The sequence below is a fragment of the Heloderma suspectum genome, chromosome 3, assembly GCF_057233095.1.
Source record: "Heloderma suspectum isolate Gila_16-S chromosome 3, 16-S_ref, whole genome shotgun sequence".
Lineage (NCBI taxonomy): Eukaryota > Metazoa > Chordata > Lepidosauria > Squamata > Helodermatidae > Heloderma > Heloderma suspectum.
In genome coordinates, this window is record NC_139460.1 from 216,686,260 (window position 1) to 216,704,174 (window position 17,915).

Sequence of the window (17,915 nt, forward strand, 5' to 3'; positions counted from 1 at the left end):
ATATCTTTTAGTCCCTCCAAAGCCAAAGCAATAACAATTCTTCTGTCAGTTTTTTTGCCTTAAAAAATGAGTTATAAATCTATAATCACCACCACCACCACCACATTTCATAGGCAGGGAAGGAAGTGATAATATTGTCAAAAAGCATACTGGATTTGTGTATTTTATATTAAAGAACTATCACCTGAGTATTTATTGTATTGTTATTATTTTCCTTGCCAGAAGATAAACTCACACTTTTAAGTCTGTTTAAAGTCAATGGGAGAGGTAAGCAACTACATACATCTCTCCCACTGAAACCAATGGGATTTGATATCACCTTATGGGTTTGTGCTAACAATGCACAGTATCCAATACTGCCACTGCACCCCTGATGGTTCTATTGAGCTCACAGGAGCCACTGCTTGCACAATAGGAACTAGCACTTCCAACCGTAATCCCAGAAACAAGTGGAAACACTATTTACCAGAATGGAACAGATCAGAGAAGCTGCCTTCTGCAACCTCTGCTGACCTGCCCTGTTCTGGAAACAAGCGTTTCGCTCGTTTCCAATTGCTGCAGGATCCGCTAGCTCCCTGTTGTACTAGCAGTCCAGCTATTGTGCGGGCAGCACTGGATGTTGCCCTTTCTTATGCCTAATGCTAATCATGATTATCATCATAGCCTATATAGTGTTCTCTATGTACATGGCATTTTACAGACCAGGAAAGGCCCCCATATCAAGGTGCTTACAATCATCCCCTGCTGTACCGACAACTTTGCCTGTCCCATCAGGCTAGCAAATCGAAACTGGGTCTTCAGTACTGCGGGCCTGTCCTCTCTCTTAAATAACAACCAGGTTAATTTTAAATGATATAAATATATGTAAGCCCTACATTATTCTAGTCTGCCTAGTAACCATTAGACCTTACTTCTACCTATCATTCATGAACATTTCATTTTTGTTTGCTACTTTGTTTTTGTTAGTGTGGGGCTGGGCCAAGACAGAGTGCAACAGAAAGGACCAATCCTAGAAAGACAAAAAAACTGTTCAGTGCACACATTGCTATATTCCCATACTTAATGTCACAAAGTGTCACAGGTGCTGGTCATAAGAGAGACCCTATGTGTGAAGATCTGAAAGACACTCCCTCCATAGGTTAAAAAAAGAGGAAAGTATCCAAAATATATACAGTATGACATAAAAGATACATGGCCTGGTTTCAAGAAAGAAGCAACAGTGTAAATCATACTATATTTAATGGTAAATTAGCATGGTTTAGTGGTCGGATTTGGATCACTGTTTAGAAAATACCTGTACAGTAGCAATGGGAATCTTTATTTTCAGCCACCTGAATTTAAGGAGGGGCACTCCACAGCTGGAATTATAAGAGGGGCTATTTTTGTGCTTCATGTATCGTGAAAAAGCTTTCCATATAAAACATTTTTTTTTCATGTTAAAGGATTAGACAAATCCTTTAACTGTCAACAGTTGTTAGTCATGCTACCTCAGAGAAACATCCCTGTGCAGAGGCAGTATACCACTTAATACTGGATGCTGGAGGCACACAACGGGGAAAGACCATCACCTTCATGTTCTATTTGTGCCAGGTTGACCACTGATCCTTGTCTAATCCAGTAGGCAATTCTCAGGCTCTAATATGTGAATAAGCGCCTCCATCAGCCAAACCTTGTTATCATGTATACTAATAGCTAACTCAATGGAGTGCAGGTCTATGTAGCCAAAACAGAGCCATATATATACAAGAGAGGGGTTTCAGCAAGATTCAGGGAGCCCCAAGGTCTGCAGGAATATTAAAAAAAAAAAACCTTTAGAAAAAAGCCTAAGGAGAAAAAATCACCCCAAAACAGCCTAATGAAAACTGAGCAGTGGGCACAAAATGCTGGTTGACTGCTGCAGAAGGGGTGGGGGTGGGGGAGAATAGGGAATGAAATAGGAGTAATCACAACAGGAGTACTTCACACTACAACATTTTGTTGCAGAGCCCATTTGTTTAATGTATGTTCTTGGAGTTGAATAAGATACATACCCAATAGGGTAATTATAAGGATCAATAAATTAATATCATAAAACACTTTGTACACTGGGATGTACTACAGAAAATTAATTTTCTGTATTTCTTGGTTGAACAAGTACTTCAGGACATTTATTTGCAAAACATCTACTTCTGCCAAAGATTGTGTTTACGTAGTCTTTAAGACATGTACATAATTCACAAAAGCATATTCAAGAAAAGAACTGTAGTGTAAACTCAATCAAGACGCAATACTAGCATACAGCACTTTCGTCAGCTTAAAAAAGAAGGAAACAAAGTTTTGTTGCATATTTCCATTTCCTGACTTTTCAGTTAGAAACACCTAAGAAAAGATGAAGAGGAAATCAACAGTTTCAGAGAAACTGCTTGGTAATTATCTTTCCACAGGAGTTATCCAAAATCCATCAGACAGTAACCTTAGGTCACTAACAACCAGTGTTTAACATAATAAAGAGCTTCTCACCATTCTTAATTACTTCCCATAAGCATCCCTCTACTCTTATTACCTGTTCCAGCACATATTCTCTCAGTAAAGCCTGTCATTATAACTGCACTAACTCATCCTTAACCATATGGCCGCAGCAATTGCATCGTCCAGAGACAATACTAATGTCACTGTCCCTGAACAGTCCATCTTGTTCCAGAAGATTCATTTATTCAACACTGAACAACAGTGTACATTTATTCAACCCTGCTGCAGTCCTCTGATGTGGTCTCATAATATTACATGTTTCAATATGGGTTACATGAGGAGAGTAAACACTTTACAAATATGCTTTGCAATGAGGCTGCCCCATCAAAGCCTTAGTCTGATTAGTGCACCTAAATCTGCAGCTTTTTTGAGTGCCTTTAAATCAGCATCTCCAGTGCTTGTTCAAGGAGGAGGGTGAACAGCCTCAAAGCCTCTAGAAGCTGGAATTGAAGGGCTCAGAATAGATGCATAGCAGGGCAGTTGAAACTCCTCACCCTCTGGCTTAAAAGGAGGGAAAAAGAAACAGTTGAGTACCTCGCCACAGAGAAAAGGTAGGGAAACCTGTCTACCCCACTGCCTTCCCATAAGGATTCATGCCCACGAACAGCAATTCTCAGGAGAGGACAACTGAAAGTCAGCAACCCAAATTATTCTGACTACAATGGTGGTTGGATCCAGAGAGCAATAAATGAGCATTTATATAGCTGTTTTAGAGCGCTTCATATACATTACCTAATTCTTACCATATGGTAGGTCATTGCAGATTAGGCAGGGGGGAAGGGGAAGCTGAGGTTGAAAGATGGTGACTTGCCTGATTTTGCACAACTTAAGAGCTTGAGTAAATCAATTCACCTTTTAGATATAAAGAAATAATCAAGATTTCCCTTCTGCTTAACCACATATGCTTGCTATCATTGTATACAAGGTCACTTACTTTCTGGCTGCTTTTCATTTGGTGTTATAGATCGCACAAAATCTTGTGGGGTCATAAACACTTCTGACTCTCCATGCTCACTTATTACTTTCAAAGTGGCAAAATATCGAAAGATTTTGTCTGGAGTGGAGTAGGCTCGGATCCTGTTTTCATACTCCATCACCTAAAATGAAATATAGAAAATGAAATTTCCCCAATTCAAAAACCGTAGCCAGTTTTAAGTCATAATGCATTGCTTTGACACCCAGGTATAATTCCACCTTCAGCCCCTGCAAAATATTAATCAATAAAACAACTTATTTACTACAAACAGAAAAGTACTGTTGTAGAGATGGGCAGAGTTACTATTAAACACCATCTCTTCCTCACACTGAGACTTCCATGCCTCAGATTTTTTTTGGTATTCTTTACACTGCAATCTCTGTTAAGACATGGAGGATAATTTCAATAAGCCAGGATTGCATACATAATAAAAAGAGAGTTTACTCATGATCCAATAAGGTCCTGCATTTGATAACTAGCAAACTGCCTGTTATTATAATGGGTAGTGTGCGTAGGTAGGGTGGCCAGGTGTCCTACTTTACAGAGAACAATCTTCTATTTTGGCAAGCTGGCAGAGAGCAGTCCTCAATCAATGTCTATTTGATGGGCTGTCTAGGCCAAGTCTGATTTAAAGTCAAATAACCATAAGGAAGGAGAATAGGGGCCTTGAAGTTGACATTCAAAATTGGACAGCAGACAAAGCAGGAACACAGGCCACCTGGTCACAGTCTTCAACAAGGGTGAGATGTATTGTATTTCAATTTAAATTATACTTATTTCCAAATTTACTCCTATACATATAAATTTGCATATATACACATTATGAAAAATAAGCATCCACTTATGTTCTTTTCTTTTTTTAATGCTGCCTTTCCTCTTCTTTAGCAATGCTTAAGTGGCCACTCTTTGTGTGGAGGGAGGGCTGGTGCATTGCAAGACCCTGGGAATGCAGTACATCTCTGAACAAAGGGACACACAGCATATATGCACACATGCCCTAAGGAATTAAAAAAAAAAAATTAGAGGCAGTGCCAGGCCAATCAGTGGCAACCATCTGTTTATATGGGAAAAAGTAAACAAGTGATTCAGGAACAACCCTGACTTGGAAGTTCTGCCTACTCCTTGTTCTTGATGAGTCCAGTGTCTCCGGCAAGGGGCAGGTCAGATCCCTCTCAACTGGGCCGAGGATTTTATTTCATTAATTTCTGACATAAAATTTGCTATCCCACCCTTCCAAAGCCACTCAGGGCAGCTTACAAAAGTTTGAAATCGCAGTATTATATAAAAACTATACATTCCATTAGAATACAACAAAAACACAATGGAAGCAGAGACCACAGGCAAAACACAATTGTACGTAAAGTATCAAATATTTAGGAAAGAAAAGCTTGCCAGGATAGAAATGTCTTCACCAACTGGTGAAATACAACTGGGGGGGGAGGCACCCATGCTTTACAGGGCCAAGAATTCCACAACATTGGTACAGCCACTGAAAAGGTCCTCTCTCTCTTTACTATCAGCTGTGCCTATATCCTGTGTGGGACACAAAAAAAGGGCCTCTCCTTGGATCGTGCTCCTTGGTCATGCTAGAATGCAACAGAAAGTTCAGAACTAGCTATTTTTAAAATTAAATATAATTATAAACTTGGCATTTAGAAAGTATTGTGACCTTTATAATCACCCTATAAGTGAGATCATTATTACTATCCTCATATTGTGGGGGGGGGGGGAGCTGAGACTGAATCAAAGTTCTTTTTCTAAAGCTACCCAGTTCTTTCCCTAAAGCAGATATGAGATTTGAAACACATACCTCCCAGCTCATCCTCTCTGTCACTATGATACAATCACTTCTTAATTAGAGCTCTCCAAATGACCACTTTAACATTTCCACCTCCATCAAGGTTCATACATTAGCTTTATGGACTCTCATTAGGGGCAGGTGATAGTGCTAAAATGTTTGACAGAAAGTCGGGGGGGGGGTATCTAACAGGTCATCAGAAGGCTTCCTCTGATCAATACTGTATTTCAAAGGAATTCAATTCAAGGCACACAGCAGTAGAGCAAACCAAGATGAAAGTTCAGCTTGCGTCAGCTTCTCAACCTTTGCATTCTTAATAAACTGCAGTTTATGGTTAGACAAATAAACGGGAAAAGGAAGTAGGTACTAAAATACGCATCCTACTGTTTATCTTAATTTAGCATGGATCTATGCCTGGTTGAAAAATAAGACAGGAAAAAAGCGACCACTGCAATTTTATGACTAAATGCTATCTCTGAAGTTCTCAATAGCCAATGTGTGTTTTCTGGATGCTATTAAAAGGCAGACAATTCCACAAGATGGATAATACAAACTTGAGCAATAACAGCAATTCAGAATGTTGCTAGAGCATGGGTTATCATCTTCTTGCTGTTGGCGTTATCATAGAATCATAGAACAGTAGGGCTGGAAGGGGCCTACAAGACCGTTGTGTCCAACCCCCTGCTCAATGCAGGAATCCAAGTCACAGCATCCCTGACAGATGGCTGTCCAGCCTCATCTTGAATGCCTCCGGTGTGGGAGAGCCCACCACCTCCCCAGGTCATTGGTTACATTGTCGTATTGCTCTAACAGTCAGAGTGTTTTTCCTGATGTTCAGCCGGAATCTGGCTTCCTGTCACTTGAGCCCATGATTCCGTGTCCTGCATTCTGGGATGATCGAGAAGAGATCCTGGCCTTCCTCTCTGTGACAACCTTTCAAGTACTTGAAGAGCGCTATCATATCTCCCCTCAGTCTTCTCTTCTCAAGGCTAAACATGCCCAGTTCTTTCAGTCCCTCTTCATAAGGCTTTGTTTCCAGTCCCCTGATCATCTTTGTTGCCCTCCTCTGAACCCTCTCCAGCTTGTCTGCATCCTTGTTAAAGTGCGGTTCCCAGAACTGGACACAGTACTCCAGATGAGGCCTAACCAGTGCTGAGTAGAGGGGGACTAGTACTTCCCGGGATTTGGAAGCTATGCTTCGATTAATGCAGCCCAAAAGAGCATTGGCCTTTTTTGCAGCCACATTACATTGTTGGCTCATATTCAGCTTGTGATCTACAACAATTCCAAGATCCTTCTCACTTGCAGTGTGGTTGAGTCACGTATCCCCCATCTTGTAACTGTGCTTTTGGTTTCTTTTTCTTAGGTGCAGAACTTGGCATTTATCCCTATGAAATTTCATTCTGCTATTTTCTGCCCAGCGCTCCAGTCTATCAAGATCACTTTGAATTTTGTTTCTGTCTTCCAAAGTATTAGCTATCCTGCCCAATTCTGTGTCATCTGCAAATCTGATCAGCATTCCCTGTACCTCCTCCTCCAAGTCATTAATAAAAATGCTGAAGAGCACTGGGCCCAGGACTGAGCCCTGCAGTACCCCGCTCATTAACTCTCCCCAGTTTGAGAAGATCCCACTGATAAGCACTCTTTTAGTCCGATTCTGTAGCCAACTGTGGATCCACCTGATCATTGTTTCATCTAGCCCACTTTGAGCTAGTTTGCTCATCAGGATATCATGAGGCACTTTGTCGAAAGCTTTGCTGAAGTCGAGGTATACTATGTCCACAGCATTCCCACAGTCCACAACGGATTGAATTGACTGAATTTGCATCCCACCCTTCTTCCAAAGAACTCAGGGCAGTATACATGGGCCTTTGTCTATTCGCTGCTCTCAGTGACTGTATAAGGTAATGTTAGCCTGAGGGTTAGTAACAGGCCCAAGGTCATGCATGCAGAGAGCTTCATGACTAAGAAGGGATTTCAATCCATGTCTCTGTGATCTAACTGCACCACACTAATAATTACATTTGCTTTTTATTTTATTTTATTGATTTATTTATTGCATTTATATTCCACCATTTCTCCTCCATATTATGTATGCCACCCAAGGTAGCATACATAATCCTCCTCCTCTCCATTTTAGCCTCACAACAACAGCCCTGTGAGGTTGGTTGGGCTGAGAGTCTGTGACTGGCCCAAAGTCACCCAGTGAGCTTCCATGGCCGAGTGGGGACTAGAACCCAGATCTCCCAGCTCCCAGTCCAACACTCTTGCCACTGCACCACACTTTTTAACACATTAAAATGAAAAAATAGTGAGGGTAGAAATCAAACTGCTGTGTTTACTGAGTATTACAAGAATATTTCATAATACAATTCTTTGCCTAATTACTCAACAAAAAGGAAAGCAATCGGTATGCACCATATATCCAGTTGTTCATTATTCTGCAGCATTTTGTATTACAATTTTCTGTAACACAGGAAGTGCAAAAAGCTACAGGGGCCAAGCAAAAAGACCTACATTAATGAAAAATTGATGGGCTTAGAAGTGGGCCCAGGACTGGGTAGTTCAAGGATATCTAAGTATGGACTAAAAGCTGTGGGTTTAAGAAAAGGTTGCATGTAAAACTGAGGGAATTTTTTAAAAAGTTATTTTTTTAAAATCACCACTGAAGTCTGGGAAATGCATAGAGCAAAAATGAAGACACTGTCCAAGCTTAGGGTGAAATTAAGGGGCCACTGAGAAGAGATGAGAGAAAAGGAAGACATTAATAGCATGCAAAAAGTAGATGGACAGATTTTATATGAAGTATAAAGCTCATGAAAATATATAATTAAAAGGTTATAAATGAAAACTATATGTTGACTCATTTTGTCTCTTTCAAGCTCATCCAAAGGCAAGAATATGTATTTTCCTATGTTAAGACATCAATCCTACAGTCCCTAGCCCTAAAAGGCACTACCAAAACCTTCCTGTTAATAAGGGTCCACAAGGCACACATTATTACACAGTCTAGCCACAGTACACCTATGTTTTGGCCGTTGCTGTTACTTCTCCGAATCTCCTTGTTACTCCTGCTACCACGAGAGTTCACATCCCTGCTCACCCCTCTCCATTCCAAATTTTCTCCCCTCAGAACACCAGACTCTTGTTTCACTAACACAACTGATCCAAACTAATCTGCTTTTCATTTGCCCTTCCCCGGTATCTGTGAGAGGAGGGAAATACACCCTCCCACAATTAGGTAAGCAACCCAGTGCCATGAAGCAAAACACAATATTTTCAAGTTTATTCAGTTCAATGACACAAAGACGGTTGTATTTTATTCAAGAGCCAGACTTACATGCCCAAGAGTCATATATAGCTCATGTAATAGTTTGGTTACTCCTGCTGTAAAAACAAGACATCTGAATCGTTCAGAAAACTCATAAGAAAGTAGCATTGCAATGATTCAGACAATGATTCTTCTAAGGCAGTGTTTTTCAAACAGTGCTCTGGGGAATCCCAGTATTTCTTTGAAAGCTTAACCGGGCTTCTTCTGTGATAAGTTCAATTTTGGCAGAGAAATGAACAATTAGTACTTATCTTCCCCTGCAAGAGGCATTCACTGAAGCATGCTAAGTGTGTTATCTACCCTCTTCACAAAAGGCAGTGGTGGGGCCAACAGACCTAAAGAGTACCCTGCAGATACTGTGTGTCCTAGAGCCCACTGGTGTTCTACAGCTGAAAAAAACTTTCCTAAAGATAGAAATTGAAAACCATCATTGAAAAGGCGTTGGACTTTAGAGTGTACAAGTTGTCCCTATTTAAAGGGTTATTCTGTTGAGGCCAAAATAAAGGAGATAGAACACAACCAATACTGATAATGCTTTGGTTGCCTTGGTGAACCATCTACACTGGGAACTGGACCGGGGGAATACATCCCTGTGGGCTCTACTGGACTTCTCAGCAGCTTTTGATATCATTGACTGTCTGGGGCATCTGCCTGAGATGGGACTAGGAGGCACTGTTATACAGTAGCTCTGGTCCTTCTTGGAGGGGCGATTTCAGAAGGTGGTGCTAGGAGATTCCTGTTCAACACTGTGGCTGTTGGTCTGTGATGCCCCTCAGGGTTCCATCTTATCCCCCATGCTATTGAATATATACATGAAACCACCAAAATCGTCCAGAGTTTGGGGTTTGGTGCCACCAGCATGCTGGTGACACCCAACTCTATCTCTACTTTCCATCTAAATCCAAGGACGCTGTCCTAGTTCTAAGTCAGTGTCTGATGTCAGTAATGGACTGGATGAGGGCAAACAAACTGAAACTTAATCCAGACAAGAAAGAGGTGTTCCAGGTTAGTCAAAAGGCAGATCAAGGAACACAAACTCAACCTGTGCTGAATGGGATTACACGCCACCTGAAAACTCAGGCTTGCAGTTTGAGTGTAGTTCCAGGCTCTACCCTAGAACCTTGATGCCCAGGTTTCGCTGGTGGACAGGTGTCTGATCTAGCCATAGTCACCCACACCTTAGTTACATCCCAGCTGGACTACTGTAACACACTCTACATGGACATGTATTTGAAAACCGTTCAGAAACTTCAGCTGGTCCTGAATGTTGTGGCCAGATTGTTGACTGGGGGGGTCTGTTACAGGGAGCATGTGACTCCCTGATTATCATCCCTTCACTGGCTACAGGTCTGTTTCTGGGCACTTCAAAGTGCTGGTTATGACCTCTAAAGCTCTATTCAGCTTGGGACTAGGCTACCTGAAAGACTGCCTTTTCCTATATGAGCCTATCTGGGTCTTAGGATCTTCGGGAGAGGCCCTTCTTTCAATACTGCCACCTTCAGAGGTGCGTTTGGTGGCAACGCAAGAGAGGGCCTTCTTGGGGGCTGCTCCCAGGCTGTAGAACTCTCTGAGGGAGGCTAGGTTTGCCCCTTTCTGCTGTCCTTCTGCCAGGGGGCAAAGATCTCTTTATTCAAGCAGGCCTTTGGCATGTAAGCAGGTGTGTTGGGTTGGATACTGTTTTTATTCTGTTATTGCTGTATTTAATTGTGTTTTAATGCACTGTAGTATTATTATTATTATTATTATTATTATTATTATTATTATTATTATTATTATTATTATATTTATTTATACCCCGCCTTTTCCCCAGTACTGGGACACAAGGCGGCTTACAAACATTAAAACATATACAATTAAAACATATGAAAATATAAAGAAGTCAAAATATAATTAAACAATACAATTAAAATTATATTAAAAACATTAAAACGGCATTTTACAACAGCATTTTAGCAGCTTATCCCCAGGTTCCAACTATGTCCCAAAGCCCTGCTGGAATAAGAATGTTTTAGCCTGCCTCCAGAAACACATCAAGGAGGGACCCATCCTAGCCTCCCTGGGAAGGGCGTTCCACAGCTGGTTCCCACCAAACATGCCAGTGACAGTGGTGGGACTGAGAGAAGGGCCTCCCCAGAGGATCTCAGGACATGGGCAGGTTCACAAGGGAGGATACAGTCTTTCAGATAACCTGGACAAGAGCCGTATAGGGCTTTATAGGTCATAGACAGCACTTTGAATTGTGCCCCGAAACAGACTGGAAGCCAGTGAAGCTGTTTTAACAAGGGAGTTGTATGCTCCCTGTAGCCAGCCCCAGTCAACAGTCTGGCAGCAGCTCTTTGGACCAGCTGCAGTTTCCGAACACTCTTCATAGGCAGCCCCATGTAAGCGCATTGCAGTAATCCAAATGGGATGTAAGTAAGGCATGTGTCACCGTGGCCAGATCAGACATCTCCAGGAACAGGCGCAGTTGGTGCACTAGTTTTAACCGTGCAAAAGCACTCCTGGCCACCGCTGAAACCTGAGCATCTAGGCTTAGGGCTGAATCCAGGAGCACTCCCAAACTGCAAACCTGAGTCTTCAGGGGGAGTGCAACCCCATCCAACACAGGCTGAATCCCTATTCCCTGATCTGCCTTTTGACTGACCAGGAGCACCTCTGTCTGGATTAAGTTTCAATTTGTTCTCATCCAGTCCACTACTGATGCCAAACACCGGTTAAGGACAGAAACAGCTTCCTTGGAATCTGGTGGAAAGGAGTAGTAGAGCTGGGTATCATCAGCCTATTGGTGGCACCAAACTCCGGACAACCTCTCCCAGCGGTTTCATGTAGATATTAAATAGCATGGGGGACAGAACAGAATCCTGAGGGACCCCACAAGCTAAGGGCCACGGAGTCAAACAGGCATCCCCAACACCACCTTCTGCATTCGCCCCCCTAGGAAGGAATGGAGCCACTGTAAAACAGTACCTCCAAGTCCCATCTCAGTGAGGTGTCCCAGAAGAATACCAAGGTTGATGGTATCGAACATCGCTGAGAGGTCCAGCAGAACTAACAGGGACACACTCTCCCTGTCCAGTTCCCAGCGTAGGTCATCCACCAAGGCAACCAAAGCTGTCTCCATCCTAACCCAGGCCTGAAGCCAGATTGAAATGGATCAAGATAATCCATTTCATCCAGGAACCCTTGGAGCAGGGAGGCCACCACACGCTCTAATACCTTGCCCAAAAATGGTATGTTAGAGACTGGATGATAGTTATCTGGTATGGTGGGATTCAGGGAAAGCTTCTTCAACAGAGGCCTCACAACTGCCTCTTTTAAGCATAATGGAACAATGCTTTGTTCCAGAGAGGCATTAACCACTCCCGTTGTCCACTCAGCCAGTCCTCCTCTGGTCTCTTTAATAAGCCAGGAGGGGCAAGGATCCAGCATACATGTGGTGGCTCTCACCACTCCAAGGATCCTGTCCACATCCTCAGGCTGCACAAATTGAAAAGAATCCATCAACACTGAACAAGCAGGAGCCAAAGTGACATCCACAGGATCTGCATCAACTACAGCATCCAAGTCACAACGGATCCAAGCGATTTTATCAGCAAAGGGCTAGGCAAATTGTTCACAGCGGGCTGTCGAGTGGTCAGAATTTTCATCACATGGGCCAGACTGCAGAAGGCCCCTGGCCACTCGAAACAGCTCCACTGGCTGGCTCCCTGCAGACGCAATGGTGGCAGAAAAGAAAGACTTCTTTGCTGCCCTCACTGCCATGGAGTAGGCTTTCAGGCAAGCTCTAGCCCGTGTTCGACTGGACTCGTTCCGAGTTTTTCGCCAATGTCGCTCTAGTCTCTGTCTCATTCGCTTCATCGCCGCCAGTTCCCTAGAGAACCAGGGTGCTGGTTTGCCTCCACTCTGTGAGAGGAGACGCTCAGGAGCGATTGTGTCCACCGCCCTAGCCATTTCCCTATTCCAGAGATCAGCCAGGGCTTCGACAGAATCGCCTGCCAAGGCAGCAGGGAAATCCCCAAGAGTAGTCAGGAAACCATCAGGATCCATCAGCCTCCTGGGGCAGACCAACTTAATCGGTCCTGCACCCCTGCAGAGGCACTGAGTTCCAGTGAGTCTAAACCCCACCAGGTAGCGATCTGTCCATGACAACGGAACAACAGAAAGTTCCTCCACACCCAGATCACCATCATCCTGCCCAGCATAGAAAACTAGGTCTAGAGTGTGACCTGCTGTATGAGTGGGGCCAAAAACCACTTGGAACAGACCCATGATTGTCATGGAGGACATGAAGACTTAAGCCACTCCTGACAGGGCAGCCTCAGCATGGATGTTGAAGTCTCCCAGCAGAACAATCCGAGGGGACTCCATCACCGCTGCCAAGATCACCCCGACTAGCTCAGGAAGGGAGACTGTTGCGCAGCGGGGTGGGAGGTACACCAACAGAATCCCTATTCTGTCCCAAGCACCCACTTTTAAGTATACGCATTCAAACCCAAAAGACTGTGGGCCAGGGCACCTGGTGAGGGGGATAGTACCTTGATGGACCACTGCAACTCCACCCCCCCCAACCCCCAGGTCTAGCCTGCTGTTCTATAGAAAACCCTGGGGGACAAAGCTGAGATAGATTAACACCCCCAGCTTCATCCAACCAGGTCTCTATAATACATGCCAGGTTGGTATGCTCATCCAGGATCAAGTCCTGGATGGCTGCTGTCTTACCATTCACCAACAGTATTTTCAACCCAGGAGGACTGCTGCCAAGGCTATCCAGCTTATTTGTATTGGGGGACTGCCAGGACCCTGCTATAGTCCCCACTCCCCTGAACAAGCAACAGTCTCCTCCCCACCCCATATCTCCCTCTGCCTTGTATAACTGTGATGGCTGCTCCCAGTGTCCCTTCATCACCCCTTCTTTCTTTAGAGCACATCCCTCAAAAGATAGATGTGTAACCAATACACCCCCACCCCTCTGTTGACAAAGGGCAGGGCCCTCGCGTTCCCCCGAAGTGGCTCCCCCAAAGGGGTGAACCCCCTTGGTGTCATCCCTTCGGTGGCCGTCCCGCCGCTGGTGGTCCCGCCCTCACAGGAGCCTAGCTTTTATGCTCCCATCCCAGGAAGATGACAGAATTGGGCTGGCAGGGGGTGGCAGTCCTGGGAGAAGCTGCTGAGTCAGGGGCTTAATCCTTGGAAGAGGCTGAACTCACAGTGATGTGGTGAATCAGGAGTCCCAGAGGCAGAAGCAGAGGTAGTAGCAAGCAGCAAATCCCCTCTCCTTCCACCTTGCAGTTCTTCTTGGTTGGGATCCTCCTCTCTCTTCCAGGGAAAGCTATTATTGTTGTAATCAAGTGTAATTTATGATTGTAAGCCACCCTGAGTGCCGTTTTTCTTGGTAGAAAGGCACGGTCCAAATCAAACAACTAATTAAATAAATAAATGATAATGACAATTCCTTTAGCTCCTTCACATACCCTGAAAAGGTTAACATACCAGAAGAAGGCTGTTGGCGTAAGAGTTTGGAATAAGATATTCAACTGAAGAGCTTTTAATATCAAAATAGAGTAAGATGTTATTGCAGGATCACAAACAAGATTTTTTTTAAAAAATAGACAAGATCCAAATAAAACACACACACTAGACTCCCTAACTTCAGATTTGGATGGAATAGCTAAATTAGTGTTATTTGAATCATCCAGATTAGAGTAGTCTTCATCCCTTTCAGACCCAAGATCTACCTTTGATCCTAACTTTCAACCCTGGACCCATTTCTTTCTCTTCCTTTCTTTCCTAGATTAATAGGTAGGGATGCTCAAGAATTTGGTTCAATCCACATTTTTAGGCAAATCAATCTGATTCACATTTCCCAGGAGAATATGCAGATCAAAATGCAGTCACCTTTCAGTTTTCACACTTCTCCAAATTCTGCAATACAATTATCAGCTCAAAAAACATACCAGAACACATATAAAAATGTATCTTTTAGGTTAAAATTTGTACAAAAATTGGTATTTTAGTACATAATACGTAAAACACATATTTTTTAAAAGAACAATGCAAATTTTCATGTGATTATGAAAAATTCTCAGATTGATGCAGAAACAGGATGAAACCGACTTATGAATGAAAACATGCAGACTGACATGGATCAGAAATAGAATGATCCAGCCATCCTTATATGTAGGACATTTCCTACTCTGCTTTGATTCCTCCATTTATCTCCCTCCCCCTCATTTTTCTCCTTCTTAAAATAAATCTAAAAAGAGCAAAAATGGGGATGGCACCATAGGTAGGACCCATTTTACATTGGAACATGACCACTTGATCCAGCCAACAACTGAAGCCCAATTACCTAGAGAGCTACGTGTTTCCCCATTCCTTTTAACATAGGCAAGTACTGCTGGTTTGTAGACTGAGTGGTAGGTAGAGGCGTTCAGTACCATGTTTTAGATATTCCACAGTAATTTGAGGCATACCTTACCTGTCTCCTGAGAAACCTGTACAAGGGTCAAGAAGCAACAGTAAGAACCAGACATGGAACAACCGATTGGTTCAAAATTGGGAAAGGAGTACGACAAGGCTGTATATTGTCACCCTGCTTATTTAATTTCTATGCAGAGTACATCATGAGAAATGCCGGGTTGGATGAATCACAGGTCGGAATTAAGACTGCCGGGAGAATTATCAACTACCTCAGATACGCAGACGATACCACCCTAATGGCAGAAAGTGAAGAGGATCTCAAGAGCCTCTTTTTGAGGGTGAAAGTGGAGAGCGCAAAAGCTGGTCTGAAACTCAACATTAAAAAAACGAAGATCATGGCATCTGGCCCCATCACTTCCTGGCATATAGAAGGGGAAGAAATGGAAGCAGTGACAGATTTTATTTTCTTGGGCTCCAAGATCACCGCAGACGGTGACTGTAGCCATGAAATTAAAAGATGCTTGCTCCTTGGGAGGAAAGCTATGGCAAACCTAGACAGCATAGTAAGAAGCAGAGACATCACCTTGCTGACAAAGGTCCGTCTAATCAAAGCTATGGTTTTCCCAGTAGTAATGTATGGCTGTGAGAGCTGGACTATAAGGAAGGCTGAGCGCTGAAGAATCGATGCTTTCGAACTGTGGTGCTGGAGAAGACTCTTACGAGTCCCCTGGACTGCAAGGAGGTCAAATCAGTCAATCCTAAAGGAAATCGACCCTGACTGCTCATTGGAAGGACAGATACTGAAGCTGAAGCTCAAATATTTTGGCCACCTAATGCGAAGAGAAAAGTCCCTGAAAAAGACCCTGATGCTGGGCAAGATAGAGGGCAGAAGGAGAAGGGGACGGCAGAGGATGAGATGGCTAGATAGCATCACTGATGCAATGAATATGAACTTGAGGACACTCTGGGAGAGAATGGAGGATAGGAAGGCCTGGCGTGCTATGGTCCATGGGATCACGAAGAGTTGGACACGACTTAACAACTGAACAACAACAACAAGGTGAAGTCAAACTTCCCCTTTCCTTACTGGAGTCTTTCAGTGACAAAACGCCAGAAATAAGGGTGAAAATGAGAAAACTCCACTGCCCAAGATTTCCAGCCAATTGTTGGGATGGGGTGGATGGGAAGTCACCCTATATCTTGCTTGTATTCTTAGGCATATGTTGGGTTTGGCCAATCAGGTATCTTCTGAGATCCACTCCATACAGAGTTTTTAATTTAAATGCAATCACTCAAGGAAAACAAATATATTCTAATTTGGACTCAAGAATTTATTCAGACAGGAGATTTCCACAGTAAGGGACTACTCTGATTTATATGCTAGGATGGTTGCTTTCTCCTGGACCAATAGGAAAATGCTGCTAGATCAAAACACGTATTTTTAACAATGCTGGGTTTGCACAATCACGGAGGGACAATAGGCCATGGTGACTTATTTTCCCTCCCTCCATGTGCCAGGCTCAACCTGCCTAACTAGTATCAGTACCCTCGCCAGGCATGGGCTGTTATGACATCCAAGCTCAGCAAGGGTGGGTGGCTGGGGTGGCTTACAAACTATGATCATGCGAACCTGCTCAGTATGTGTGCAACTTAAGCCATTTATTATTAAATTTCTGTGAAATGGAAATCAAAAGTCCCAGGAAACTTTAAAACAGAATAGAATCAATGAATGCCTCAGTGACAAAAGACAAGTTATCATCTCAGCATATGAACATCCAATGGCTGGTTCACATGATCAAAACAAGCCACCGTGGCTTGTTGTGAGCTGCAGCGTGTGCCGGGCATGATTTGCATAATCACCACTTGGCTGCAGCTTATCGTGTCATCCAAACCCAGGCAATATGGCTTGTTGGAGAGTTAAACAACCCTCAAACAACCCCAGAATAGCCCATGTTTAGCCACAGTATCTTGTTTTGATTGTACAGTCATAGTGTAGCAATACTGGCAGAACCAATTACTTTCCCCAGACATAGTAGAAGAGTCCTAGTGCAGTATAAAACTAATTTTTTTCAAATGAATGAGTACACATCATCACACCATTCATATTTCTTTTCATTGATCATTAACTCTCAGCCACAAATGTACTCTCTTAATCACCTTTTCCTTCTCTTGTTCTTTCAAGCCCTCAAACTGCATAGGTGCACCACAAATTGGCAGCCCTCGAGTTATTGGTATACGAACAAGTCACAAGTATTTATCTGAGAGAGAACTATTATATTCTAGCTTCCTTCAATGCTGATTCACACTCCAACATGGCTTGTGTGTCAGCCTTGATTTACTAGGCCATTTTTAATTGCCGCCTTTAATGGTACCAAGATAGGAACAGTTTCCAAAGCCTAAAGCTTAAACAAAACTAATTTCCCCTTACCTGCCTTTGTATTGATACACATACATGCAATCATAAAACAGTTTGCAGTACATTACTCTGCATATAAATTTATTAGTCTACACAGAGTGTCCAGACATTAAAGAAGCTCCTCTGCATAGATAAAAGCACACAGCTTGGCTAGGATCCAAAGAACTGGCAAAGTGCATTTGAATTTGTGCTTCCTGGCAGGGAGGGGCCATAATTCAGTGGTAGAGCACATTCTTTGCACGCAGAAGGTCTCAGGTTCAATCTCTGGCATTTCCAGATAGGACTAGGAAGGAATCTTGCCTGAAATCCTGGAGAGCTGCTGCCAATCAACAGCAACAATATTGGGCTAGATGGAGCAGGTAGCTTCCTATGTTGGACACACACACACACAGACACACACACCACCCAAAGGGAGTTTGTGATATGGCACACGACTTACTATTTCAGAGGTTAAAAAGTGTAACATTCT

The 17,915-nt window shown here is 43.2% G+C and overlaps 1 protein-coding gene and 1 pseudogene across 5 annotated transcripts in view; both read right to left on the reverse strand.

Annotated features, from left to right (window-relative positions):
- The window catches only part of MICU1 (mitochondrial calcium uptake 1), a 166,546-nt gene that overhangs the window by 100,130 nt on the left and 48,501 nt on the right, over positions 1–17,915 (reverse strand). For all 5 annotated transcript variants that reach the window (XM_084845591.1, XM_084845590.1, XM_084845594.1 and 2 more), the window contains one exon: positions 3,443–3,605. In XM_084845591.1, the coding sequence (XP_084701717.1) occupies positions 3,443–3,605 (163 nt within the window). The remainder of the gene's footprint in view (positions 1–3,442; positions 3,606–17,915) is intronic.
- Positions 11,587–12,983, reverse strand: LOC146350759 (uncharacterized; annotated as a pseudogene).